The 26,885-nt window shown below is 43.8% G+C and overlaps 2 protein-coding genes across 6 annotated transcripts in view; one reads left to right on the plus strand and one right to left on the minus strand.

Moving 5' to 3' along the window:
* LOC119453240 (lysophospholipid acyltransferase 7) lies at positions 1–12,090 on the plus strand. Of its 3 annotated transcripts, XM_049667651.1 has the most exons (9): positions 138–351; positions 1,144–1,295; positions 2,017–2,270; positions 3,123–3,249; positions 4,796–4,943; positions 5,709–5,860; positions 7,604–7,812; positions 8,575–8,760; positions 11,707–12,090. In XM_049667651.1, the coding sequence occupies exons 3-9, from the start codon at positions 2,053–2,055 to the stop codon at positions 12,053–12,055; spliced, it is 1,389 nt and encodes a 462-aa protein (XP_049523608.1). In that variant the 5' UTR covers positions 138–351; positions 1,144–1,295; positions 2,017–2,052; the 3' UTR covers positions 12,056–12,090. The 3 variants fall into 3 exon arrangements, with proteins under 3 accessions (XP_049523607.1, XP_049523608.1, XP_037571193.1); XM_049667650.1 differs by lacking the exons at positions 138–351; positions 1,144–1,295 and adding an exon at positions 1–113; XM_037715265.2 differs by lacking the exon at positions 1,144–1,295.
* Positions 11,942–26,885, minus strand: part of LOC119453241 (40-kDa huntingtin-associated protein-like) — a 20,906-nt gene continuing 5,962 nt past the window's right edge. Inside the window, exons 6-12 of one of the 3 annotated variants that reach the window (XM_049667652.1) lie at positions 25,857–25,916; positions 25,636–25,724; positions 22,168–22,255; positions 21,710–21,756; positions 21,567–21,622; positions 18,577–18,688; positions 11,942–12,225 (exon numbers count right to left, since the gene is read on the minus strand). In XM_049667652.1, coding sequence (XP_049523609.1) covers positions 18,625–18,688; positions 21,567–21,622; positions 21,710–21,756; positions 22,168–22,255; positions 25,636–25,724; positions 25,857–25,916 — 404 coding nt within the window. In that variant the 3' untranslated portion in view covers positions 11,942–12,225; positions 18,577–18,624. Of the gene's footprint in view, positions 12,226–17,956; positions 18,689–21,562; positions 21,623–21,709; positions 21,757–22,167; positions 22,256–25,635; positions 25,725–25,856; positions 25,917–26,885 lie in introns of those variants that run through there. The other 2 variants (XM_037715266.2, XM_049667653.1) reach the window with 2 other exon arrangements.

A 26,885-nucleotide genomic window follows, 5' to 3' on the forward strand; every position in this document is an offset into this window, starting at 1 on the left:
AGCGCGAGAGCGCGACATCCTTTTAACTGGAAGCTAGCGAGGACAAGAGAAATTTGCTTCTAAAAACGACTGCGATTGTGTGGAAATGGGAACAACTTAACATCGCAGCACAGGTGAGTCATACCTCCGCTTCGTCTACTGCGCGGCGTCGCAAATTGCGCGCACACAAAAACCCACCCGGCGACAGCTGCACGATTAAAGAAAGACGACGCATTCGCTCGAGCCGTCGCTTCGAAGTTCCAGGAATCCCAGCTGCCGCATCGGTCGAGCAGCGCCGACTCAAATTCGCTCTACGGCATCTGTGCGAGCTTTAAACACCGTGGCAACGTCGCCTGATCGAAATCGAAACACGTGAGTTCCCCCACCGTCGCGCACCGTCGGTAAGTGCACCTTGAGTGATAGCTTCTCCGCAAGCACGGAAGCTTAACAGGAAACGCGGATTTCCGTTTGCGAAACGTACCCATTTGAACGGCAAGTTAAATTTGTTCCGATTTGAACTATGTCCTTGGCTGCTGATCCGCAGACCGTCTCAATCATTTTACAGGAACCGATTTGCTCCGTAGTGTCTCTCTATGTAGATTAGACGAAAATGCGGAGGTGTTTACAAAGACTACAATGTGTTCGACTTACCCTCGACCCACGCGAACCATATTCAAGTGTGGTTAAAAAAGTGAAGAGGAAATGATTCGCCGGAGGGAACACACGATTATTGTATACAAAAGACCAGTATGAGATTCGTGCGCACTTTATATTGCATGCGTACCATACACCAAACCGTCGTCGCAGCACATGCATATGCATCGTACCGATCTGATGGTGTTTTATGTGGCCAAGATATATGTGACAAATACACGCCTGAACTGAATGTCATTTATTTTTAAACGTATATATGAAGCCTCTATTCGCTTATGCAGTTATGTTTATAACGTAGGAGCGTAAACAAGCTAGGTATTGCAGGAGTTGATTATCATATAGCGTACGTCGATCTTTTGATAGTGTGCTACTTTTCATAAATGCATGCTTACTGCAAAGTGTCACTGAATGCCCTCATAAATATTTCTGGTGAATGAACTTTTTTTTTGTACTCGAGTGCAGTTTATGCTTGTGCATTGAGCGCAAACAAAAAATTAAGTCTTTTTACAGATGCCTTTCTCGAAAAGGAATTTTCTCAAGAGTGCGCAGTGCAAGAGGAGTTCTTACAAAAGAGTTGCGGAAAACGCGATATAATAATAAATTATACTGAACAGCATTCTGAACAGTACATCGCAAAAACTAATAACTGGAATACAAAGCAGGTAACATATGCTGGATGCTCTTATAATGGTGACATGTTTATACTACAAATGCAGTGCTCGTTTAATGGATACTATTTGAAAAGTGTTTTTAGTATTGAAAAAAAGCGAGTGGCACGCTCCAAAACTGTGTGCTAATGCGACGTGCCAGAAACTGGACTAAAATTTTAGTAAATATAGTCAGCATTTCAATTTTGTTTCCTCGGGCACTGAACATTGTCGTGGAAACGCCGTTCTCCAAAGGTGTCCATAGATGACCTGTCACGTCTAGAATGCATGTCTAGAAGAGATCAAACACAAGCCATACTGCAGGCGTCTATGCCATGCCTGATCAAGCGTTGTCTCAGATAGAGGCCTCACATGGTAACTGAAGGTATGCATCTAAAATACATAATTGTAAGTCATGCTATAGACATCTATGTCAGTGCTCATTCTAGCACTAACTGTAACAAGCTGGCTCAAGCTGAGTTAAGTAATCTATTAGCCAACTTTGCTTGTGTGGCAGAGCACTTAAATCTGTCACATTGCAGAGGCTGCAGACGCCCGAAGCCTGCACGTGAGAGAAGGACGAAAACCTTCATATGTCATTGCCCGTTTTCCTCGACGATTACTCTGCACTGTTGCATTGCAACTTGTTCAGCTACGATAATGCCCCTTATATTCTTTGGTCTAGCTTTCGCAAATGTGCAAGCTAACTGTTCTAATGTATTCTGTCTTGTTATAGCAACACCTGAGGCATCCTGATACACCAGTCCCCACCATGACAGTCGCCATGACAGACGTCGCGTACGTCGGCCTGCTTCTCATCTCAGTCGTAGCAGGCAACTTCGTGCACCGCATCAAGGAGGTACGACACCGCCGGGTCTACTGCACGGCACTGGGAGCCTTTCTGGTTCTGATAGTGTCCGGTCGCCATGCCGTACACCCCTGCGTCGTCAGCGTCGTCAATGCCTTCATCATCACCACCTGCTCCATCAAGTAGGTGACATAGTTTGTATTTCCGTTGTACAGACATCCACATTTTCCTCTGGAGCACATAGACTGGCGTGCTGCGAAGTAAAAAGGAAAAAAAAAAACAATATTTTCTTGTTGCTGGCTCGCTTTGAGAGACGAGGCGTGTGAGAAGCTGCAGCTGCATATAAACGGGAGCCACATAGTATATTTGTTGGTACCATCAACCTTACAGCTGCTCCGTTATCTGCACTGTGCTCGGGTGTTCTAGAGAGCACTGTGGATGTCTGTATACTCTCAGCAGGTGCATGAGTAGCAGTTTTAAAGTCGGGTAGAATTTGGCAACATAATTAGATGTAGCAGATGTATATTCTTTGCAATCTCTGGCAAGTAGCACAATTCCATTCCTCGAGTATGGATCGCTTGAACAGGCGGACAATACTTGCACGAGAAATTTAAATGTGTGATTGACTGTAATCACCAAAAGTACACAAGCGAAGCATATATACTCGCTGTTAATTTTATTCACACTGCCCAGCATGATTTGGGAGATACGCTTATCTGAGTGGCTGGCAGGGTGTAACACCTCAAAGCAACCTGGGGCCGCCTACAAGCAAGTCTGTGCTGAAGGGCTCCAGATTGATTTGTGACTATACGTACCTGGGTCTTTTTAAGCATGCACATGTGTGTTTTTGTAGTTCACCTTCGTTGGTATTCAACAGCTAAGGCCAGGGGCCCAATTCTATGACATCATTCTCTGCAGCAAAATGGCGTGTGTGAATATAGAATGCATGAATGCCTTCCTCAGACATTCAAGATGCTTCTTATTTTGTAATGGAGAACTCAGATTCGCCATTCCTCTCTTCTTCATTCTTGCAGATATCGGGCAAAGGCAAGCTTTGTGTTCTGCTTTGGATACCTTGTGTTCTTCAAGTATCTGAAGTTGTGGAGCACCAACCCACCACCGGGCATCACCAACCTTGTCCAGATGATGCTCACACTTCGAGTAAGTGAATAAATTACTGGAAAATGTGTGAAAGTGAAAAACATTGAATGTGAAATGTACCAAGGATTGATTATACAATAGACTTCCTACCAAGGTGAACATGAAACTTTGAAATTGGTTTCTAAAGTGATGAGTTTACCTTGCCATAAGTGCACAATAAATTCATTGAAAACTATAAACAAAGCTCCCAGATTGCAAACACTGAGAAATTTTTCAGGATGATAATATACCACTCAGGTTAGACTCATTACTTGCATTTCTGTTCCTTCAGAACAAGAATTACCGTATAGATTATTCGAATAAGTAAAATGCATGCGAGTTATGTGTCGTAGAAAAAAAAGTTCGTCAAATTGGCAACACTTAGGTTCGTGGCATATCACAGAGTTTAGCTTTTAAAAGCTGTCCTAAAAGGACGTTGAAGGCAAATGTTAAGTCAAAGTGTAAATTTGCTGATTAGTGCTGCAGACATCAACAGTGGGCAAACAAGCAGAAGCCTCAGCCTGGAGCCAATATTTTGAAGCCGAAATGTTGAACCTTTTTTTCTCTACTGTGTTGTCCTTTCTTTCTTTTTTTATTTTCCCCAGAAATGTTGTATCATGATTCAAGTAAGCTTAACTCTGAATTTGTACAACAGTGATCTGCATCTACCCAACATGGCAACTCCTGTGTGTGCTAGATGTAATACAGTGGTGGTGCCAATATTCTTCTGTTGGGAGAGAGAGGGGTGGGGTAGGGCAGAGCAAGATTAATTTTTTTCGGGGGTGCAGGAAGCCACTTCATTATGATAGTATAAGAGGGGGGCAATGTGGGTGCAGGACGAAATTTGGGGGGTGGTCAACCTTCCCCTGTAGAGCCACTCCTGAATAAAATATACGGTCGAACGTTAATATAACGAAGTTGTACTTGCTGCAAGAAACTTCGTTATATTACGAATTTCGTTAATTCGAGCTTTCACTAATTCAATGGAACTAAGATCGGGAAATAAAAATTGTTTGTTACATCGCGAATTTCGTTAAATAGAGGTTCGTTATATCGAGTTTTTGAATGTAGTACATGGAAGCGCCTGTAAATTTATTTATTTTTTATGGATTTAAAGCAACAATGTGGCTACGAGAGATGCCATAGTTCAGGAAGCACTCCAATTGGCCCAGCATAAGTGCGCCTGTACTAATAGCTTCTTCTTGTTAAGCAGGCAGGTTTCCCCATGACCTAACCCTAACTTAATCTTCTTCTTCTTCTTTCTGGGGTTTTACGTGCCAAAACCAGTTCTGATTATGAGGCACGCCGTAGTGGAGGGCTCCGGAATAATTTTGACCACCTGGGGTTCTTTAACGTGCACTACAACGCAAGCACACGGGCGTTTTTGTGCATAATCAAAACATACATCAAAACCCTAACTTAATCTAACGTTATACTTAAACCACCCAGCATTTTCTAGCACGCACCCAAAGCTTGGCAGGAAAGTGAGTGAGAGTTTGAAGGAAGGAAGGGACAGTGTGAACGAGTGAGCGTGTAGTTTCAGTGTAGTATTTTCCTATGCCCACAGATGGCAGGACTGGCCATGGAACAGCAGATCGTCCACGAGGAGCACCAGGAAAAGGGGACCGAGAAGCAGACGTACGAAGAGGGCGACATGAAGCCTGGCTTTTGGGACGTCATTGACTATGCCTTCTGCTACATAGGCGTGCTCGTCGGTAAGTGGGTCTTCTCACAGGCCTGCACTTAAACTTTTTTTTTTTAAGGGGCCCCTCACTGGGCCCCATCCGAAGTTTTTGTTTTGTACCAGAAATTGTAAAGTGCTGTTCGAGGAGCTTCTATCACAATTTTCTTTTCTTTTTTTTAATAGAGGATCTAATACTAGCGGAGATAGAAGCAAATTAAATATTGTGAGGCAATGGTGGGAGGATGGGATACCCTTTCCACAGCAGATGCTGTCGCCGACTTTCTTGACCAGCTTCTGCAAGCTGGATTCTTCCCCTGCCTTTTTCCACATATCAAAGTGAAGGGCTGACTTGACACCTATGTCACAAGCTCTGCCTCTGTTCATCAATCTGTGACTGTAGACGTAAATCTCTCTGTAATAAGTTAATTATTAAATTATTTAAAACCAATCACTCTTTAACTAGCGTTTAGTTCAAATTTAAGAGAAGGATGCATGAACATGTTTCAAGATTGTGTGCATCTTCAATGTCTAGCATATCATATCGCATCTAGATGCTTTTCATGTATTCTAGCACCTCGAAATACTGACAATTTAATTTATTCATTACTGCTAGACATCTTAATGATTGCCTGATTGACCGACAAGCACTTTGTGCTTAGACCAGTCGACAGAATGTCGGTTGTAGCCTGGCCAATAAAGGTTGATTTGAGGTTTTTTTTTATTATTGTTTCGTCCTTTGAGATCATAAGTGATGGTGAGGCTTGTTGGTGCAATGGGACAACGTGTATGGACGCAGGACCGTACTACCGGTACCGGACGTACCGGGACTTCCTGAACGCCCCCTACTTGGAGTCGGTCAACCGCAAAGGCATGTGCCTGAGCCGTGTCAAGGTGGTGCCAATATACGCTCTGCTCTGGCTGCTCTTCGTGCAATTCTTCCCACCTGATGTGAGTTGCAGCCTCTCTTACAAGAATGCTTGTTTAAGTTTGACAGAAAAAAAGTACACTCTCACTTGGGATAATGTTTACAGAGCAACACAGGGACATGGACACAATTAAGAAGGAATGAAAGACATAAAACGCTCTGTGTGCATGGTTCCTTATTGTGCCCATGTCCCCGTGCTGCTCTGTACACCTCATTCTCATTCAATGTGACCGGCCAATAAGCCCGCATTGCCACTCTTGTCGAGTTACATTCTCAAGTGAGGACAATACGGGGCACCTGAAGTGAAAGATACCAAGAAAAAAATGCACGAAAGGGTGAATCAACCATTAAGAATTTTATTTAAAGAAAAATTTACAAGAAACACACAACTACAGTGGAATTTCGTCGATACGATTCTGTATTGACATTAAGCAGAAAAAATGGAGCTGGGCAGGCCATGTAATGCATAGGATGGATAACCGGTGGACCATTAGAGCTGCAGAATGGATACCAAGAGAAGGGAAGCGCAGTCGAGGTCGGCAGAAAACCAGATGGGATGATGAAGTTAGAAAATTTGCACGCGCAAGTTGGAATACGCTAGCGCAAGACAGGGGTAATTGGAGATCACAGGGAGAGGCCTTCGTCCTGCAGTGGACATAAATATAGGCTGATGATGATGATGATTCTGCATATTATGTTTTTCGGGATAATACGTTTCTTTATTTTCCCGATAATACGATTTGGTTGGATAATACGATTTTCGGATGATACGCTTTATTTTCCTGTTCCCGTGAAGATCGTATCAACAAGATTCCACTGTATATAACTGCACAAATCATACTATCATGGATTCTGCCACAGCAGTCTTTGCTGCAACCCTCGTCAGCGGTTATGGCATCGTGCTGCTAAGGAGAAGGTCCAAGGTTCAATCCCGGCTGCGGCGGCCGCATTCAGATGGGGGCCGAATGGAAAAAGTGCACCGTGCATTGGATGCACGTTAAAGAACCCCACGTGGTCAAAATTACCCGGAGTTTCCCACTACAGCATGCTCCATAAGCAGATCGTGGTTTTGGCAATAAAACCCGGACTATAATCTTATTTTTGCATGCTAAAATCCTTCTCACAGAGTCAAATGTCTACAAAATACCGATCGTTACATTTTGTCAAGTTGTTCATACCACACACAATAGTAGAGTGCATAGCCTGCTATTGCACATTGGCGCAGCGTCCAGCACTGCTTAACTTGGACAGCTTGGTTGTGTTGTTAGTTGGTAATTTAATCTTTTCCTTTTTGTTGTTTTTATCAGTTATCGTGTCTATGGCTTTGTCATAGCTCCAGCATTGCGTTCTATAGCTTAAGTTGTCCTTGATTGCAGTGCCATGTCATTTGTTTATTTTCCAGTGTCATCTGTGTGTCGTCTCCATATCTGCGCTGTACAACAGCTACAAGTTACCCACAGGCCCACCATGCCATTTTAGTATGACATACGGCAACACCAGTGTGCATTAGTGACCTAACATAAACATGGAAGATTCAAACACTACATTTCATCGACCAGTTATAGACGTGATGAGCGACTATCACTAACGAGTTTTAACCTAAGTGTGTTACATAAATTGTCTAGTACTACAACTGTGTAGTTATTTGCAGATAAAATGCAGCACATAACAGTAGTAAAGTAGCGCGTCAGCCTTATCTATGTCAGACATAAAATTCAAGCTAGCATCATATAATGAACACTTTCATTATTTAAAATTTTTTGCAGTACTTTGGCTCCGTGGACTTCTACCAGCGTGGACTGCTCTACAAGTTGCTGTACCTGACGCCCATGTTCATCATCTTTCGGCTACGGATTTACATTGGCTTCGTGCTTGGCGAGTGTGTCTGCATCATGGCTGGTCTCGGCTGCTACCCGACCGAATCCAAGGCAGCGCCTGGGGTCGGCCCGACCGACATCGATGGACTGCTCAATGTGTCTGTATCCCTCTTTAGCAGCAGAAGATGCTTGTAAAACAGTGCATGCCTTAAATTATCCGATCGATAACGTCACACAATTTATTTGCGGTGATCACATATACTTTATAAGAACACTGTGACAAATTTCATGGCTACCTAGATAACTAATGACATAGGCTGCACTATTTTTTGTACACACAGATGATCAAGTTTGGTATGCTGCACGTTTACAAGCAATTAAGTGGGACCTTGTTAATGTGTTCTTGGTTAATGTAATTTTTCAGTTTATATACTTGAGCTGGAAACAACTAGAAATTTCCCATACAGATTGTACCATTAGTTTATTACGATTTTCTGGATAATACATTAATTAATGCTCTCAAGTTATGTTCCTGGCTTATGAAATTTTTTTGCCTTATACACTTCAGATAAAATTTGCCAAAAATTTTGGGTATAGCCTTATGATTGGTTTGATACAATGTAATTACTGCATAGTATGTTTTTCTACCTTTAAACACTTGTCAGTGAGCTTATTATTAGAGGAAAAAACAAACTTCACCAAGTGATCCAACGTTCGAACATTAGCACGCGCTGGGCAAGAATTGGGTTGACATTGTAAGCATGCTAACGTTGTGCCAATCATAGTTTTGTGCCAATGATAGATTTGCAACACCCTTCTAAGCTGTTCTGTAAAAACGGCCTTGCTTACTGTTTAAAACCTTTCTAGTCAACAAAGATTTAAGGGAGTAAAGCAGAAAAGCTTTCGCTTCACGCCTCCAGGTGGCAGGGCAAAAGTGGCAACTGGCAGCAGCAGGAGTTCGACTACGAGACTGTACATAACATCGACGAGACACAGGCCGAGCTGAGCACCACCATGCGAATGGGCATTCGCAGTTGGAACCGCACCGTCCAGTATTGGCTGGCTGTCTACTTCTACAAGCGGCTGCCGCTGCCCAAACCACTCAGGTGAGCGTCCTGCACGCACTGCCTCCCCGCTCGGGTTCTCAGCGGTATTGTCGGTCGTCATCATTGTGCACAAGTTCATTTGTGTCCGTTCTGGGGTAAAGGCACTTTCCGAGCACATTTTGACTCTCGTCGAACTGCTACAACCCTGTCAGGTCGATCTGCTTTAGCGCCATGTTGAACTAGCAGTTTTTTTTACCTGGTATTCACTTTTTTCGGTTTAATATTGTTCCAGTGCATCACACACTCTAACCAAAAACCTTCCGTTCAGGATGAACCAAAATACTATAACTCATATTCATTGTGTCTGTCCTTTTTCTGTGTCATCCAAAACAACCACAGCTTCTTCATCATCATTGAACTCGTTCTATACAGGCAAGCACAGCCAACAGCACACATTGTTTGTAGCTCAGAAGCAGCACACTTATGGGTACGTTTGCACATTTTACATAGGCTGCTGGTTTAAGATAACTTGCTTTGAGCATGCATCACCAGCTGACCAATGCTACTTGTGCTTCCAACTATGCAATTGGTTTCCACTGCTCCCTTTTTATCAATAATACTGCTGCACCATTACAGGCAAGCCTCAGTAGTCAACGTAGCACAAAAGCAAATCCGTGCCTAGTCACTCAGCGTGACACGATTTTGTGCTTACCGCTACTCTGTCCTTACTGAAATTGTGCACAAAGGTTGCATTTTGTGATCAGAATCGTTCAATCTAAGACTTGGCACAGTTACTTGCCTGGTTTTTAAGAAAAAAAATTCTAAGTTGCCTTTGTTTATGGGGAAGCTAGCTGCTGCAAAGGCGGCAGTAGCATAAACTTGTTTCACCGCCTGTTGGCAGCTGCAGAAAGCAGTCGTTCTGGGAGCGTTGCTGCACGTTCCAGAGGGGCAGGAAACACGCTGTGGTGAATGAAATGTGATGCTGCTCTATGGTGAAACAGTGCAACTAATTCGTGTACTATCACATAACCAAAAATGCCATGCAGGGAGAGTTATATTGCTTGTATACAATACTTACGATAGAATCATGTCAATTTCAACTCCAGGGGGGCGCGAAAATTTATTCTAGAACGTTCGAACTAAGGAGAGCCCCCTCTTTAAGTATAGCACCTGATTAATTATGCAGTACGGCACACAAAACCAAAACCGTCACTGAACTCGCATTGAAAGAAGTCTTATTTCTCTTCCATCATTGTGCGATGACATGTGCCGGAAGAAATATAAGTTCCACAGCAATTTGCTGTGGGCACGAGGGAGAACATGCTAAGGCGAGTCGAGAAAGTTGGTGACTTGAGAGGGATGACGACTTGATGCGCGTTGTCCTCCCTTGGTGCCCATTGTTGGAGATGCCGTGATCGAGAGCGCGCTAGGAGGGGGCGTAGGTGAGCATGCACATGCAGTAAAGCGATGAAGCGTGCGCTAAGTGGAGTAGTGGGGGGGGGAGGTTAATGTGATCAAACGCACGCTACAGGGCTCTTTCCTGCTCCTTTTAAGCTGGATGGGAAAGCAGCGTGCGTGCTGCTCCGTTTGCTCCGTTTCGTCTCGGCTCTCTGTGCATCTTTTCTTGTCACTTTCACGGCACACGACATTAGAGCAGCTAGCAATGCATTGAACCTTCGCCTGTGGCTCTGGATTGTCCGAAAGGTAGTCCATGGGAGCGAGAAATCTTGTTCTAAATAACCATTGTGCCGTTCTTGGAGTTCGAATTTGCGGGAGTTTTTCTCTATTTAAAGCGGCCCTGAACCACTTTTCATCGAAGTGGAGAAAGACATTTGAAGTGAAAATAGGCTATTTCAGAATCACTTTGCCGCAAAAATGTACTTCAATGCGTTCAGCAGAAGCGGAGTTATCGGCAATCAAACACGGCCTCCATTGTGCTCCCCTTCCTCCTCCAATGCCTTGCACTGCGAAGGCTATGGCAGAGACGTCACCGTGGCGCACAGTTCAAATTTCCAATTCGGTGCCTACGCTGCACTAAACGTAAGCCAAACGCGGCTGTCCTCAGAGAGCCGCAGTGCACTTAATCTCTGGACTTGTGGCGGCACCTCGCAGCGGCCGCGATGTAGCCGACCGCAGCGACCAATAGCAGCCGCGTATTGGAGTGCACTTTATGACGAAATAAAGTGTACAGAAAAGAGCGAGGATCATGGGGTTTTTGAAACGAGAGTGTTTGAGAAAAAGGTTACTTCGCGCTCCGCTTGCGAGCTCCACGGACCGCATACGTTAGCAGAACTTGACTGAGATGTTCACAACAGCATATGCTACCCGCGGACTATGTTATTTCACAAAGCCTAAGGGGTGGTTCAGGGCCCCTTTAAGTACCTAAGAATTTACCAGAACCAACAGAGCAGGTCGAATTATCCGTCAATTCGAATAAAGAGATTTTGAATTATATTGATTTCCACTGTATAGTGTTGCCTGAAATTGTATTTTTATGCTCTTCTGCCAACGTTTCTTTGCGTGAGAAAGTAATTTCTTTAGTTTCGAGCTAGCATGTGTTGAAAAGTGGCGCCGCCTTGTGCAAGTGAACGGAGACCCAGTGAACGGAGTGGTGCTTTGACACAGGGCCCCTGAGAATGTCATCGCATCCAGTAATCAGTGTTGTCGGTGTCAGTACAAAGTTTTAAGAAGAGACTATGCAAGTTGAAAACTTAAGTTTTAAATATTTGTACTCGCTTTCCAGAGAAACCATTGCACGTTTAGACACTTCAAATGGCAGGCTTTTCTATTGCGCTACAAAATAGAAGATTCTCATCAAGGCGCAAGAGTGCATCCTCTCTCGACAACCTCATGTGGTCATCTAATGCATGAGATGCTGCTGTCTATAGAGTTTTTGAGCAGGTGCTCACATAAGCACACAACTGGCCAGAGAGCATAAAGGTGACACGCAAACAGAGCCTCTCATCGAAAACATACTGAAAACTCCAACGGCCATTGACTGTGCAGGGCAATGCTGACGATGACCCTCAGCGCCATCTGGCACGGACTCGAGCCGGGCTACTTCTTGTGCCTGGTCACCTCGACTGCTTACATAGTGGGCGAGGAGCAGGTGGAAGTGGTGGTGGAGCGCCAGCGCTCCCTGGTGGCGCGCCTCGTGGGGCGTCTGCTCCTCTGGTTCTGCAAGATGCAGTCCTTCACGTACATGCTGGCTGCGTTCCTCCTGCTCGACGTCCAGCGCACCTGGCAGTACTACCACTCCGTCTACTTCGTGGGCCACGCCTACGTCGCCGTGCTCCTGCTGTGGCGGCTCGTGGCGCCACTCCACCGGGCGCCAAGTGCCAAGCTCAAGCAGTAGGAAGCGACGGCGCAAGCAGACGGTGCAAGTGCATGGACTAGCGGAGAGTGATAGCCGATCAGTAATTTATTATAGTTATTTAATCCCATCTCATGGTCAAACTTTTCCCGAGCTTTTGATAGTCTTCCTTATCATACATCATGGTCACAAACTCCAGTGACGTAGTCATACTGAAAAAAAAAATTTTTTTTCTGGGTTGGGGCACACAAGTGTACTATGCTCATGCAGGTGAATGCATAGGAGAGAGAACAGACCTCTAATAGGGTTCACTGCACTTCAGTGGCACCATACCACATTTTCCGTACTATAGACCACATCTGGAGTAATGTCACAAAGACAAAATATGCTGTTTCTTAGATAGCTTGCAACTGCATTGGAGTTCACAGGGACGAACTTAGGCAGAAAATATGATCGTTTTCTTAGACTGCCCACAAATAGAATACAGTCAGCAAGCAAAACATTTATTAAGCTGCAAGACCCTGGGCCCTCTCTTAGACTGCATATTATTAGACATTTGCCAGCTGATTTTGCTACACGATTTAGCACGGTAAAAGGCTCTAGGCGTAGTCAGGCTGCATTTCTCTTCGAAGTGAGTCTACAATCTTAAAGAATTAAATAATGTCTAACCCACACTCTTTTAGAGGCTGCACCCCAAAAATTTTTTACTTGTCGATGCGTAGCTCACGACCTATAGCCCGGTAAATATGGTACACTGGTTCGCACCCATCACAATGTCTTTGGTCACGTACGAGGAACATTGCTGTTCAGCAAAGCATGACCCAGTCACATCGCTAATGTTCCAAGCTAGTCATAGCCCTGTGCAACAATTTTATCAATGGCTGCGTCAGTGTCGTGCAGTCGTCAGTAATAAAAGGCAGCAAACCTCTCTTTGCCCCATCATGGCAATTGCCATGACTACAAAGCATGCCTAAGCTCCACACCACAGCATGTCACTGATCATCTTTCCGTGGCTACACACTTGCTTTTTTTTTTCTTTAGTACTGTCTTGAGCTCACTGTGCAGACCTAACTCGCAGAAACAGCAGGTTTCTTTATCTGTTGCATAAAACTCAATGTCAACACTTCAGTTGCATGTGCTGCAGATTGTCCGAGCTAGGCTTTGCACTAAACGTCAAAGGCACAGCCACAATGAAGACTCAGTGCGCGCTCATCAATGCTCTGCGATTCACTTTAGATAGGAAATGATTATGATAGTGTGTTATAATGTCGGTATATGCGATTCACTTGCTATCATTTTAATGTGGCTTGACCTCGAGTGCATCAGTTTTCTGTATGCTCGGTGCATGGCCAAATGAAGTCCTGATGTCACAATCGTAGAAACGCTGATCACGTCATTCAGTTCTGCATTAATTATAATGCATTTGAAGTACGGGCAGTACATAATTTTGTTCATGCTTTTGGCAAAGGAAGCTGGAAAACAACCTAGAATGAATTGGGTCTGCCTCGGCGAATGGCACAAGGTGATTGAGGAACGCAGCTGGACAATTGATGTGTTCGCAACCTGTCTGCTTCCTTTAACAAACCAACCTGTGAAGCATACAGTACAAGAAAAAAAAAAATGCCACAGGTTCATTCAGCAAAGCAAACATTTGTATATATTTGTGCTCCTAATGCAATATATATGAAAATGTATTCAGATACAGTGGAACATTTACATATAGAACACGAATGCATAACAAAGTATTGGATAAAACAAAGTAAATCTAAAATATAGTTGGCCACGCTTTAATGAGTATTCTACTACTGCCATGTAACCAAAAAATTGCAGATTTGCTGCGGTATGGGTTACAGAAAATTTCTGTTCTCACGTGGCTTAAGTCAGTGAGAAGAAAACTTGGCATAGGACAAGGCAAGATGTATGCACTGAAAGATAAGCAGGGTTAAATTGAAATGAGTAAAAAGGAGAGATGGAGCTCGCATCGGATGGAAGCTTGGCTTGGCTTGACTTGGTTTGCGCAATTTTGCAGCAGGGCCCCAAATGTGGGTGCGTTGGCACCAATCGTTGTTGTATCTTGTAAGACGCATATCGGGTATGCAGAAACAAATTTTGCCCCGAATGGGACTTCGTTATATTGAAGCTCAACTGTACAAACACACCTGGTGCTTATGACGAAGCAAAGTTTGCGCTAGATTCCTCTGTCCATGCACAAACTGCAGAGTATGCTAGATGGTATGCTGGTTCAGAGCAACACCCGATTGCCTGTGACTGGTACAGAACTTTAACCAAGTTCGATGCCAGTGCTACAAGCAAGTGCACTACCTCTCATATACCAGCCAGAAGTAGCCTAATCTGGCTGAGTGTAGGTTCTTCTTCACATTGGCCAAACATTGTCACAGTGAATCGCATTGAGTGCAGTTCACTTGTAACAATACCAAATGTATCGGTAGCTATTTGTGACTGTTGGTTTTGTGGTAGAGTTAATAACGAAAGAATTTTCAAAGTTATTCAGTGCTGTATAAATTTGCTTGCACTGAGTGAGTACTTAATTATCCTATGGTTTGATTGTTCATGCTTTCTTGCAATGGGAGTTACTGCCTACATGGAAAGATTACTGCATGCTCCAATGCACTGTTGGTTCTAATGAATGAAATTTTTGCTTGTGTGGTGCTCACAACTTCAACTGCTAGAAGCAAAAGCACTATGTGTTACTAGTACATATGCCGAAGCCAAAACCAGCCACGGTTGCATGCCAACGTACCTAATGCCTTTCTTTGAATTTCAAATTAACCTCATCACATTCTTCTCTGGGCTTATCGAAGTATCTTAGCGTGAAGAGTAAGAAGGATAAATGCTAATAATACACCTTGGGTTTCTTAAGAGCCCGTTTCTGCATCTTAGTACTGCAAGTTTGGGGTCATCTAGCACAAGCATGAATGTAGACTTACTTGCACAAATTTATATGTACATCTTTATAATGGGAACTCCATGGATATAACATGCTCTCACTCTTGATGTTGCCTTATTACATGTTTGGCAATATTTGTGCATTTAGTGTTTAAGGGGGTTCCGCAACACCTTTTCAGAAATGCGTGAAATTCATCTGGTTTCAAAAAGCATTACCTCACACATCTTTTCTGACAAAGTTTTCGAATCTGCCTCGTATGAGCGGAGCCATTGGCAATCAAATGGTGCTCCCACTGCAGTTTCCAGGCATTTCTTTATGGTAGGTCATTCCTGCTGTGCATGAAGCTCTGTAGCTGTGATGACGAACCAATGTCCACAGTGCTCTGCCCGTCATTGCGCTAAGCTCTCTGGTGCAACGCATGGCCTTCAAGGCTAGTCCCACGCACCAGTCAATCTTCCAGGCCATGCGGGTGGCTAAGTGGTACTGTTTCCTGCCACTAGGTGGCATCCGCACCCTATTCAAACTTTCTCACTTTTGTTCCCGCTGGAGAGACTGCTTAGTCACGACGACTAAAGAAATCTTATTTGTGCACAAAACGCGACAAGGATTTTGTAAAGTTGCAAGAAATGGTAGGCAGTCTTCCTAGTGATATTGCAGACTTCCTTGGTGTACAGGTATGCACTGGTATGGTTGGATCAGGTGTTGTAAGGAAGTTTCGTCTAGCGCAGGGGTTCCCAAACTGGGTTCCGCAATCAGCACTTTAGGGTTCCGCAGGTGGTCAATACAAATCCGACCCCATTCACCCTTCAGTGGAATTTTACGTTAGAGTTTGAATGTAATAATTAAAACCACCACATATGCACCAAAAAAAAGGGGAAGGGGGGGGGGGGTCTTCGGCGGTGCTCCTGGAAAGCCAGTGAGGTTCTCCAAAGCCAGAAAGTTTGGGAACTCCTGGTCTGGTGACTAGACAGGTTCACTTAGCTTCAACAAGTGTTGCAGGGCCCCTTTAGAGCACACTTGTTCTGGCATGAACTTGACTTCACACTGTTGTAGCGAAAGCTAGCCCTTGCCAACTGTATAAATAATTACAGTAATATTTTTAAGGTAAATGAAACTACATAGCATTAGCTGCAATTATTCACAGCCAGCACAATCTTTTGTTGACATGAGACTATGGCAGCTTTGTCATTCTCAGAGCTCTCATTATCCTCTCCTAGCTACCCACACTGTGCTTTAAGCTGTAGAGCCTTTATTTTGATAATGCACTGCCAAACCGACATGTAGTGTAGAAACCATGTGCTTTGTATGATTAGTTGGCCTAGAGCAAAGCTTTCCGAGGACAGTAAATGAAATGAGTAAATTAAGCTGTATCGGTAGATACAACCTCTGAAATGCCAGCTTTTATCACTAATTAAGACGTGGAATGCTGAGAAAGTGACAGAAAAGACAGATAGGTTACAAGCCATTTTTCTGTGACATCATAAATAGTGGCTTTGCCAAACTGAGGCTAGTTATTCCAAAGTAAACAGGACCCAAATACAAAAATTCAATGCAATCCGAGATGTCTCATCAATCAAGCAAGTTGGGCATAAAATTTAAAACACACAATTTGGGCACGATTTTTTTTTAAAGCCCAAGCTACATGGAGTGAACTATTGACGGCCAAGCAATGAACTTCGTTCGGTGGCGCTTGCCAGTCGCTCGACTTTAGAAAAGTTCGCAAAAATTATCTGTCCAGGGCAATCTGAGCCAATTCGTGCACAGAATTGCTCCTGCCAACATGCCTTGGTTTCTGGTTCGTCTGCTTGTACTGGCAGACAACTTGCATGACGACAGGAACAGAAATTCCCAAACACAGCCTAAATAGGTGTGGCATGTGGTGTCTATTGTAGTGTTTTTGAGAAAGTGCTTCTTCATCCAAGGCCGGTGCAACTATATTTGAATATTGTGTCATGAATAAAAAAGAAAAACAGTGTCGATGGGTGGCATGCTTACAACAGCTAGAGCTTCAAGCGAAGTAGTATCGGACATCATGCTTTCTTGCATGTGTAAAAGAAAAACATGCGGCCATGTTAAGTATGCAGCTTGAACATTTCTCAACAGGCAATCACAAGTCACGCAGGTGCATTTCGAAGCAGGCATAGGTCACACTCACAGTGGGTGACGCATCAAACAAATGGCAGGGTTAACCTCTTTTTTCATTCTTTCTAGCGCAAGCCAGAACATTCTGCGTCTTGCCGATGCTTCTTTTTCTGACAAGTTTGACATGAAAGTTCACTTCGTGTACCTTGGACTTAGGAAGTCCACCTTTCCCACAAAACAATTCTAGAACACTCTCTGAAATAAGAAATCTACCAACATGGACCGATTCTGTATATCCCTCGAGTGTGCCTTTGAACAACCACATCTGCACGATTCTTTATCATGTTGAAATGAGTATATTCCACATAATCTATGCATACGTTTGTGTTGGGAGATTGTCTGGGTGTGCTAATATTATTGATCTCAATGTTGCACATATGCTTGCAATATGCACTCCCCTTAATATCTCCCTACAAGGTGCAACCTCAACACAATGGAAACTTTCGTTTCTCACTAGGATGGATATATGCGCCAAGATTTGTGCATGCATTGCGAGAAACTTATAATAGAATGTGTCATTTGATGCGACACGCATTTCTGTGTGTTAATAATAATCTTGGGATTGCACTTATGCTTACAAAATACTCTTTTCGTGCATGTCAACTACACCCTCAAGAGTCAGTCAATGGAAAGCTAGCGGTTTTTCAAATGAGTGTTTCTATGACCATTATGGAAAACAACAGATGAAATGTGTTGGGCTTGTTATCACTTTTATTTCTGTGCAAATATTGATCTCAAGGTTTCACAAATGTTCACAAGACTCTCTCTACAACGTTTGCAACAAATGGATAACCTCCCAATACTGTCAATGGAAAGTCTATGGTTTCTCATTGGCATGGTTTTACGTGCCAAGATTTGTCCATGCATTATGAAAAACAAGGAAAAAAAAAGCGTCAGGTTCGATATAGCATTTATTCTTTCGCACAAGGGTGGATCATTCCATTTCTGTAATACTGGCATGTCATGTGCGCAAGGTGACACTGCCATTCCGTGGCCAGCACGTGAATGGCTTTGGTGGACTAGTCACAATATTCACCTTCGATGACTCACAGGTACTGCCGCCTGACAACTAGTCATTTTCTCCTGAAACGAGCTGTGTTTAGCAACTAAAGCACATCTTGTCCAGCTGTTTGTACTAGTCCACAGTTTATTTTTTTTGCGTTAGTTTACGGCTTAGCCGACTTGCTCAGTCTTCTATGCTGTACGTGTTCCCATGTTTAACACGGTGAACAGGAGTCATCGCCCACTGTCATTTTATCCTGGAATGGGTTGTGCACTCTCAATTTAAGAAATAAAGCACAGCTTGTCTTTCAATCACTGGGACTTGGCTGCATCTTTCTTCAATTTACAGGTACGCAGCTTTCAACAGCAAACTTCATGAGAATGCTGGCACTGTACAACACAGTAGGCTACTGTGAATTCAAGAAAAGTGTTTAACCATGAGTTTTTAAATAATCACAGGTATCGCTGGCATCAGCAACAAGTTATATACAGGCAAGAAAAGGTTCCCTACAATTACAGCTGCACACAGCTTTTGCGGCATGCAGGTCTTGAAGTGCAGTCACTTGCAAAGTCTGTCAACTGCTTCGTGGAGAAGTTCATTTTGATCTGCCTTCAGCAAAGGCCTACAAGGACGAAAAAGCAAAGTCAGTGATGCTGTACAGGGTCTTTCTTGCAAAGTACTACCACATGAGCATATACGCAAAGCAAATGTGAAAACTCCAGAGTTAAAAAATTTAGGCTTATAGTGCATCACAAAGATTAGTGCACTTTCCATGAAAGTTCCTAGAATGTGAGAACTGCAAGAAAGCTGAAATGCCACGTTGAAGAAGCATAAAGTCTGCAACTTAAAGGTGGTATACCACTCAGCACAGCCAATAAATATGTGTGTTGGGAGATTTCAAGGTGGGTGCTGATATTACTGATCTAGTGTCAAACCAATGATTATAGTTTCATGCCTGCATTGAGTATTTCAGCTCCTTCATAGTTATGACATCCCCCCCCCCCAAAAAAAAAAAAACTACTTTGTGTAACCTCTCTGCCTTTCGCCTCTTATTTTCCTTCCTTCCTTCCTTCCTTCCTTGTGTAACATGTGTGCACATGGGGCAAATGAGCTGAAATATGAGTCAGCAAAGTGCTTTTCAAGAAATTGAAACAACAAACACTCGTACTCGTAAGGTAGGTAAGGCTGTTCATTTCCTTCATCGCTTCTGCTACACATCTGCTCCCACAAGCCATGTTAATTTGACACAATTTATGCCTGCAATAATGAACTGCCAACACCTATTGCCAGCAAGCAACGTTAATTTCACACAATATGGACTTCTTTCTCTATTCTGAGGATATTGGCACAAGGCATATATAGTAACACAAATGAACAAAAAAGGGACATCAAATACACGCATGCAGCCCCCCCCCCCCCCCCCCCTGTGGTGCAGGTGCTGAAGCAATGAGTTTGCACATTTGTGGACCATTATCTAACATATATCTACGTGTATCGTAGATACACGTTAGATGATGCATTATCACGTCAAATATTGTATTACCTAACGTACATAACGTGTAACTGGAACCTAAGAGTTTCGAGTTTGGCCTCCCTGAGCACTTTGTGCCTTCACATTTGATGAACGATGCTGCACTACTACACAGCAGGTTTCACATTCCTTTTCTCCTTCCATGGCTTAGACTTGAAAACAAAGCCCAATAGAAAGAAAAAAGAAAATTTGATGATCTTATTATAACTGTACAATGGTCCCAAATGTGGTGTGTAACACATCTTTGAACAGCAAAAAATTAAAGATCCCATTCACATGAATATGACAATCCTTATGGAATTCCACGGCTGCAGTATGAATGTAGAAAGGTAATTTTGGCAATATCTGGAGATTAAAAAAAAAAAAAAGATTCTTCGCTGATGTACACCAATGTGAGAAACTGATACATCACAGACATTGAAGCTGTATAAGCAACTTCTCACGCACTTTGTCTGAAGCACTCGGGGGTCAAATTGCCAGCTTTCCTTAGTGATGATTTGTCAGCGCTGCCGCCTGCGCATTCTCACCGACACCCTGGTCATAACTAGGGCTCCATGTTTTCGGATAAATCCGAAAAAATCCGATAAACACTTGCCGGTAAAATTTTTGACAATTCGGATTTATCCGATAAACTCTGATTTTAACGGCCAATATGACCCTGTTCTATATCGAAAGGGCATGTTCTAAGCAGTCATTGATACATCGGCTGGTCTGGCCGATATAAACTTTACCTCACGTCAACAGTATCTCATAGGCCAACCCATCGAACATTTAACAAAGGGCTTGTCGCGCACGGAGAGAGAGACCTATGATCGCTCAACGACTGTCACAGACCATCATGGATACTACGCTGCTGTCGCTGAAAAGTGGAGCCAGACAGTTGAGAGGAACCTTTTCGATGCACTCCATGGAGTACACCAGTGAATCGTTTTGGTAGTGTTCAAATTGTGAATCCAATTGTGAAGTATGAGTTACCCCGCGCGTTCGAAACCTATGCGCCGATATTTAAGTCAGTGTTTCTTGAAACTGACAACATGAGCCAACTTATGAGTGATTTTGTGAATTATCAAAGCTAATTAATCAGTAACATTGTTGAACCCCTGTCGCTTGGAGACTTCACACTGTCCAGTGGACAGTGTTTTCGCGCTGCGCGCTGAGTTCTTTATAGCGCAAGTGTTGAAAGGGCACTTTCAAATCTGAGAGTCATCAATAGAAAGGAGCGTGCTTCCATCATGACAGCAACCTCGTAAGGTATGATTGCATCAATTACAAGTCTTAAGGTTGTAATGTGCACAAACGTAGGTGTTTTGCATTCAAGTATTTGTGCTTGTGTGTTTATGTGTTTGTGCATTGAAACCTTCCAGACAACAAAAATACGCTTCGTGTGTTCCGATGTTTTCGTGTTCAGATATCATTTCATCTAAGATTTTGGAGTATTGAGAATAATGCAAAATTTAACGCCGAATTTTGGAGAATTGGGAATTTACGAGAAATAAACTCCCATAAACTCTGAATTTCCGCCAGAAAATAAACTTCGAAAAACACCCTCCGAATTTCAAGAAAAATAAACTCCGAAAACACGGAGCCCTTGTCATAACAGCCGCTTCGGGGCTACCACGCAGACTGCATTGCTGCCTGCTCTTTACTAGCGCAGCCATACAAACTCTTAGCTGACCTTCAACATTGAGCCAGTAAATAACGACACGAGAAGCTAAAATTACAGCATACTGGCTAGAAAAAGCACACAAAGGAGATTTTACCTATTCGTGCGAGGTGCGCGGAAGGTAACATTTATTTGATGGTCATTGATAATTACGTTTCAAAGCAAGAATTTGGGATGCCTTTGCCGGTTGACTTGTTGACTTAAACCGAGCGCACCGCCATTCGCTGGCCTTTGCCACATGAAAATGGCTGTGAAACTCCCCCCTTAGCAGCATTGCTGTAAAAAAAAGTAAACAGAAGGGCTTACCACAGATGGCTTTGAAGCAGCCTGACAGACTCTCGGTCCTTGCTCTCAAACGCCATCTATAGGTGAGAAAGCAGCATTGCAGTGAGTGAAAAAGTATGTCGTATGGCAAAAGGGAAATTTAAAAATGTAGTAGTGATCCTCACCACTAGTGACTGCAGGAGCAGGAAGACGTCCTCGTTCAGGTAGCTTGCTGAAAACAATATTATAATAAAATAAATAAGCAGACTTATGATCAAACTACCAGTTTGAATCTTAAACATATTTCAACATTTCCACCGTAACACACTTCTTTCAGGCTTGAAATGAGCGGCAGCGGTTGGGCATAGTTTGCTCAGACTTGCAAGTCTCCTTGTCGAAATGTTGGCTCCAGCTTTGACACATACCTCGTTAGACCTGTGTTGCTAACTTTAAGCTTCTATCTTTCTTTCTTTATGCATCTTTCAGGCTTAACCTCCTCAGCTGTACTAATTAAGGCTCAGCTGCACTAATTAGGCCAATTAGGCCTTCCCCTTAACGGTGGGGCAAACTGCACGCCCATTTCTCATCAAGGCTTGACAGCTCTTGACGGCGTTGGAAAAGCGAAGGTGCAAACGAGGCTCACGTTTGCTCGGCGTGGTCTCCTCTGGGCTGTCGTACAGGTAACGGTCGAGAAGGGCAGCGTGCTCTGCAGGCATCTTCTGCGCAGACGGCTATGGAAAAAAACAAAGTAACAAACTGGTCAAATTCAAATTGTAAGGCTTGGAACTTAAGTTCCAAAGCAACACTATGAGGGACACAATAGTAAAGGGAGAGGGGGGGGGGGTCTCCAAATTAATTCTTTGATTACCAGGGGTTCCCAGGGGTTCTTTGACGCGCACACAAATCTACATAAGCGAGCGTTTTTCTTGCACCTTGTCCCCCTTAGGCATTCGCCCGCCAAGGCTGGGAATAGAGCCCACAACCTTGTGTTGCTCAGCAGCTGACCACAAGAGCCACTGAAAAACCACGGCAGCTACATAACAGTTTTCCAAGTGCTACCTTTTTAACTAGCAAAATATGATGATGATGATATCAGTAGATCTACAGAAGAATGAAGACCAGGTCTGGACCTCTCAGCTGACATTTTTTTCTCACCTTCCAGAGTTGTCGACATCTGTTCACTTTTGTGCGCCCAAACAGTGTGGCAGCCGTTTATTTTCTGGCATCAACGCCAGCGAAAACATTTATTGACAAGACTCTTCCCTTTCGAGAGCGAATTAAATGTACTAGAAATGGCTGAGGGAAGCCCGCCTTTTCTCTTGTAAATGCATTTACATGGGCGCTCCACGACATGTTTATGCCATATGCAATGCACTGACACCGCATTACGGTGTGCAGTGCCTTCACATTCCCTCTGGCAAAGTGTTTCAGGATTTATTATTTGTCAGAGGATGGCTGCAAGCGCAAAAAATAATCTGCATTTTCAGTGCCACGCAACGCGTTTTGCTGCTTGCAATGCCTTCTGGCCCTTCGAGAAGCACGCAGAAAGTGGTACGTTTCGTTGCCTCACTGCACATGCGTTAAGCCGCACAACATGCTCTTAGAACTCCGTCCCTTCAATGAAACTGCCGCAAGATCTTGTTAGTTGAATCTACTGGTATCGCTAGAATCTTGTTAATTCGACGGGAAACTTAATCCAATAAAATTGAGTTCGAACTAAGAAGTTTGAATATAGCGCCCGATACCTTGCGTGGTACAGCGTGCAAAACCAAAACCATCACTGAGCTCACATTGAAAAAAACTTTTCAGGTGAAACTGCACCTTTTTTTCTTTCCAGCTTCTTTCAAGCCAGATGGGAAAGGAGGGCACACGTCGCTCTGCTTGTCTTGGCCTGGTTTCAGCTCCCCGCTCGTCTTTCCTCACCATTTTTACGGCCCACATTGCAGTAGCTAGCGTCATATCAATTATTTTCCTTTGGCTTGGGTATGTTCGAAAGGCGGTTCGGGAGCTCAAAAGGCAGTCCGGGAGTTAAAAATTTTGTTCAAAATATCCGCTGCATGGTTTTTACAGTTGAAATGCGTGGGTGTTTTTCCCTATTCAAATACAGAAGACTTTGCCAGTACCAACAGAGCAGTTTGAAATATTGGTCAATTCGAATTAAGAGATTTCGAATTACAGTCGAGCGACTCTACAACGAAATGACCTGTATAACGAGGAAATAATTCCATCCCGGTTCTACTGCGAGTGGTGCGGTGCACAACCTTTACAACGAAGTCACCTGTATAACAAAGGATTTCAGAGGCCTGAAGCACTTCGTTATAAAGGCGCTCAACTGTACAGAGATTTCACTGTGGTTATAAACCTGGCTCGCAACTGCACAATCACGTGTTGAAGCACCACCAGGAACATGGTTCTTTTTTCCTCTAAAGTCTCCTTTAACGACAGCTCAACGGGCAAACTGTGCAAAAGAGTAATTCATAGCCCACAAAATGAATACTGCCATTAAAGAAAAAGAAAAGCCGAACAAAAGGATGTAATGATCAGATGAAACTTAAGCCAGGTTCAAATGAAAAACGTGATTGCAGACAAATCAGTCACGTGACATATGACGTACATCAGGTCACTCCGCAGCTAGCATGCATAAGTCGGGAAAGAAAAGCAGATGATAACGTCGTATAACTCAATGGTACAGCCTAACCCTGCTTTATGTAAATTTTTCACTTTTATTTTTTTTATTTTATGTACCTTCTGCCTCGTTTCTTGGCTTGCAGTTTACTTGATTCTCTTTCCCACACTTTTATATGTTGCTGTGTTGTGGGGTCTCACACGTGCTCTTGGCACAAAGGAACGACAACACAGTAGTGCGAACAATCAAAAGGGCATTTATTGCACCTTCCATATACTAATGCCTGCTAGCCGAATTACTATGCCGATGGCCGCGCAACAAATCGAGGAAGTCCGACTCACCGCGACCGGATAGCGGACGAATATATTTGCCTGCATGCTAGATACCAATGCCTAGTCGTTCACGTGTACGGTCACGCGAATGGTGGCACGTTCGAAGATCTGTGTTCGTCCATTCCGGTGTTGTGCTCCTAAGCCTTCTCGGGACGGTCCCGCGAAGCGGGTTGGCGCACGCGTAAAGCGTCCGCACTGCTTGCCGACCCTATGCCAAAGAGGGTCAAGCCTTCTCCCTTTACCGCCCAAGTAACCCCGCCGTTAGGTAGCATTAGCAGAGCGCAACACGTAATATGCCGCAACCACACCGAACGCCGCCGCCGTACAGCCACGCAGCGAAGCTGGATTGCAGGAGATGGGAGCCATGCGGAGAAAACATCATCAGGGAACGCGTGAGAGACGCGCATCCCCACAGTGTGCACAATAAACATTTCACAGTCAGTGTTTCATCCCTTTCGTCTCATTTCTCCTGTCCCATGCACTGTTCACAGTACCGTATAAACTCGTCTATAAGCCGTCCCCGCGTATAGCCGACCCCCCCTTTCCCCTTTCGGACGCAAGAACTTGAAGAAAAAAAAAAGTGAAAGCGCGCCTAGTCCCACGAAATGCTACAAGATTACGCCAGTTAGTTTTTGCCACTCGCCACGTTCATTGTCAGTGAATACCATCACAAAGAGCTTTAGAGACACGGAGCTATCAAACGCCATGGACGGCACAAAGGACGATCAGCTCTGGGAGCGCGCCGATGAGGTGAGCTCGCCCGACAGTGGTGAGAGTGCTGACGAGCTGAGCTCGTCCGACAGTGATTAGCGCGAAAGCGACAATGAATAGTGAAATAAAATGTTCATATCTGTCACCAGTTTTTGAATGATCCAACACAATAGTTGCAGCGGCACTACAGCGTGTTAATGTGCAGCTATAGGCCTGATTCGTGTATAACCCGCACCTGAGCAAAAGTTGATGAAAAAAAAAGTGCGGCTTATACATGAGTATATACGGTATTCCTCGTCGACAATCCCAGCAATGATATAGCTTTCTGCCCTTCCGCGAATCGTTTCGCCGGGAACCCTGTGAGCGCAGCAAGAACGGGTGACGTATGATCCCGCAATACGCAATTTTCAAGATTCGCTTCATTGCACAAATACAAACTTACCTGTAGCACTAGGAGCAAGAGAAGCCGCATGATCTCTGCTGATGCCAGCGCTGTTGCCATGGCACCCATTGAGCGACCGTTAAGCATGCCTACACAAGTAAAAGCAAGCATAACCAGAAAAGTAAGACAAAGCACTTCAAGCTGCCTCAGTACGGCTTTCATCTGGTCAACAGAATATTTCTTTTCAAGGGAAAAAAATTTGTTTGAACATGGTTACTTACTCTTTTCCTGGGCTACTGTGTAAACTTCAGTGAACGATGACAGGGCCCCAGAGTAGTCACCTAGAGGAAGCAAGCAACACAGAAGTAAGGAATGACTGCAAGTCGGAATGGATTCATCATAAACGATGCGAATGAAGAATGCTACCCTTGTCAAAAAACAAGGACACAGAGCAAGGAATGACAATGACGCAGCGCTCTCGTGACTGAAGAAACATTTCACTGCACTTATAGCACCTTCGGCGTCATTAAAAGCATGCCATAGTGGAACAGATTAAGAATTTTAAGTTCTTCGCTGAATTTTGTCGGACTCCACGCCTGAAGTCTCTGAAGGATTGTCGACTCTTTCGTGTGTATCATGCTCAGAAAACACCCCTCGAAGCCAGATCGAAAATTTGCCTGATATGAAACAAAGTAACAAACAATCGAAGTGAAGCCGCTACATGACCACATGGTGTCACGAAGAATAAACACCCTGTCCACCTTCCAACTCCCTTTCACTTAAAAGACTACACACACCAGTCAACTTAGCAAAAATCCAGTCAGAAATGCCTTAAGGTGTGCATGAAACCTACGGACTCCTTCTGGGCCAAATTTCGTTTTGCAAGCAACAAATTTATACTCTATACAACTGAATGAAAAAGAAAGAGAAGAATAAGAATAAAATTACCAAAGCAGTTATTCATAATATGCGAGAGCCACCTGGCATAAATTCAATATGCTACATGAAGCTTCGAGATTCAAACTTCTGTATTTCAACCGCCAAAGCATTTAACCCTTTCAGTGTCAGCTTTTTTTTTTTCAGAGGTGACGCACACCCCGCGTCAGATTTTTCTCAGATATTATTAAACGAACACAACGCTAGATTTCTGGTTGTGCAGAAATAAAAAAAAATGATGCGGATAACGGCAAATGCTCCCTCGTAGTGGCCCTCACATTCCTATCTGACAAAAGGAATGTCAAAAGGAACAGGGCAGGACAGAAAGATGGAAACGTAATGGCATGTCAGTGAAGCTGAAATGGTGAAAGCAT

Source organism: Dermacentor silvarum, chromosome 5, assembly GCF_013339745.2.
Source record: "Dermacentor silvarum isolate Dsil-2018 chromosome 5, BIME_Dsil_1.4, whole genome shotgun sequence".
Taxonomy (NCBI): domain Eukaryota; kingdom Metazoa; phylum Arthropoda; class Arachnida; order Ixodida; family Ixodidae; genus Dermacentor; species Dermacentor silvarum.

Bases quoted from the DNA above. Each gene is read 5' to 3' on its own strand.
- LOC119453240 (XM_049667650.1), top strand. From the start codon at position 2,053: ATGACAGTCGCCATGACAGACGTCGCGTACGTCGGCCTGCTTCTCATC. The intron at 5,861-7,603 runs GTGAGTTGCAGC...AATTTTTTGCAG, and splicing joins TGCAATTCTTCCCACCTGAT to TACTTTGGCTCCGTGGACTT. The intron at 7,813-8,574 runs GTCTGTATCCCT...TCACGCCTCCAG, and splicing joins ATCGATGGACTGCTCAATGT to GTGGCAGGGCAAAAGTGGCA.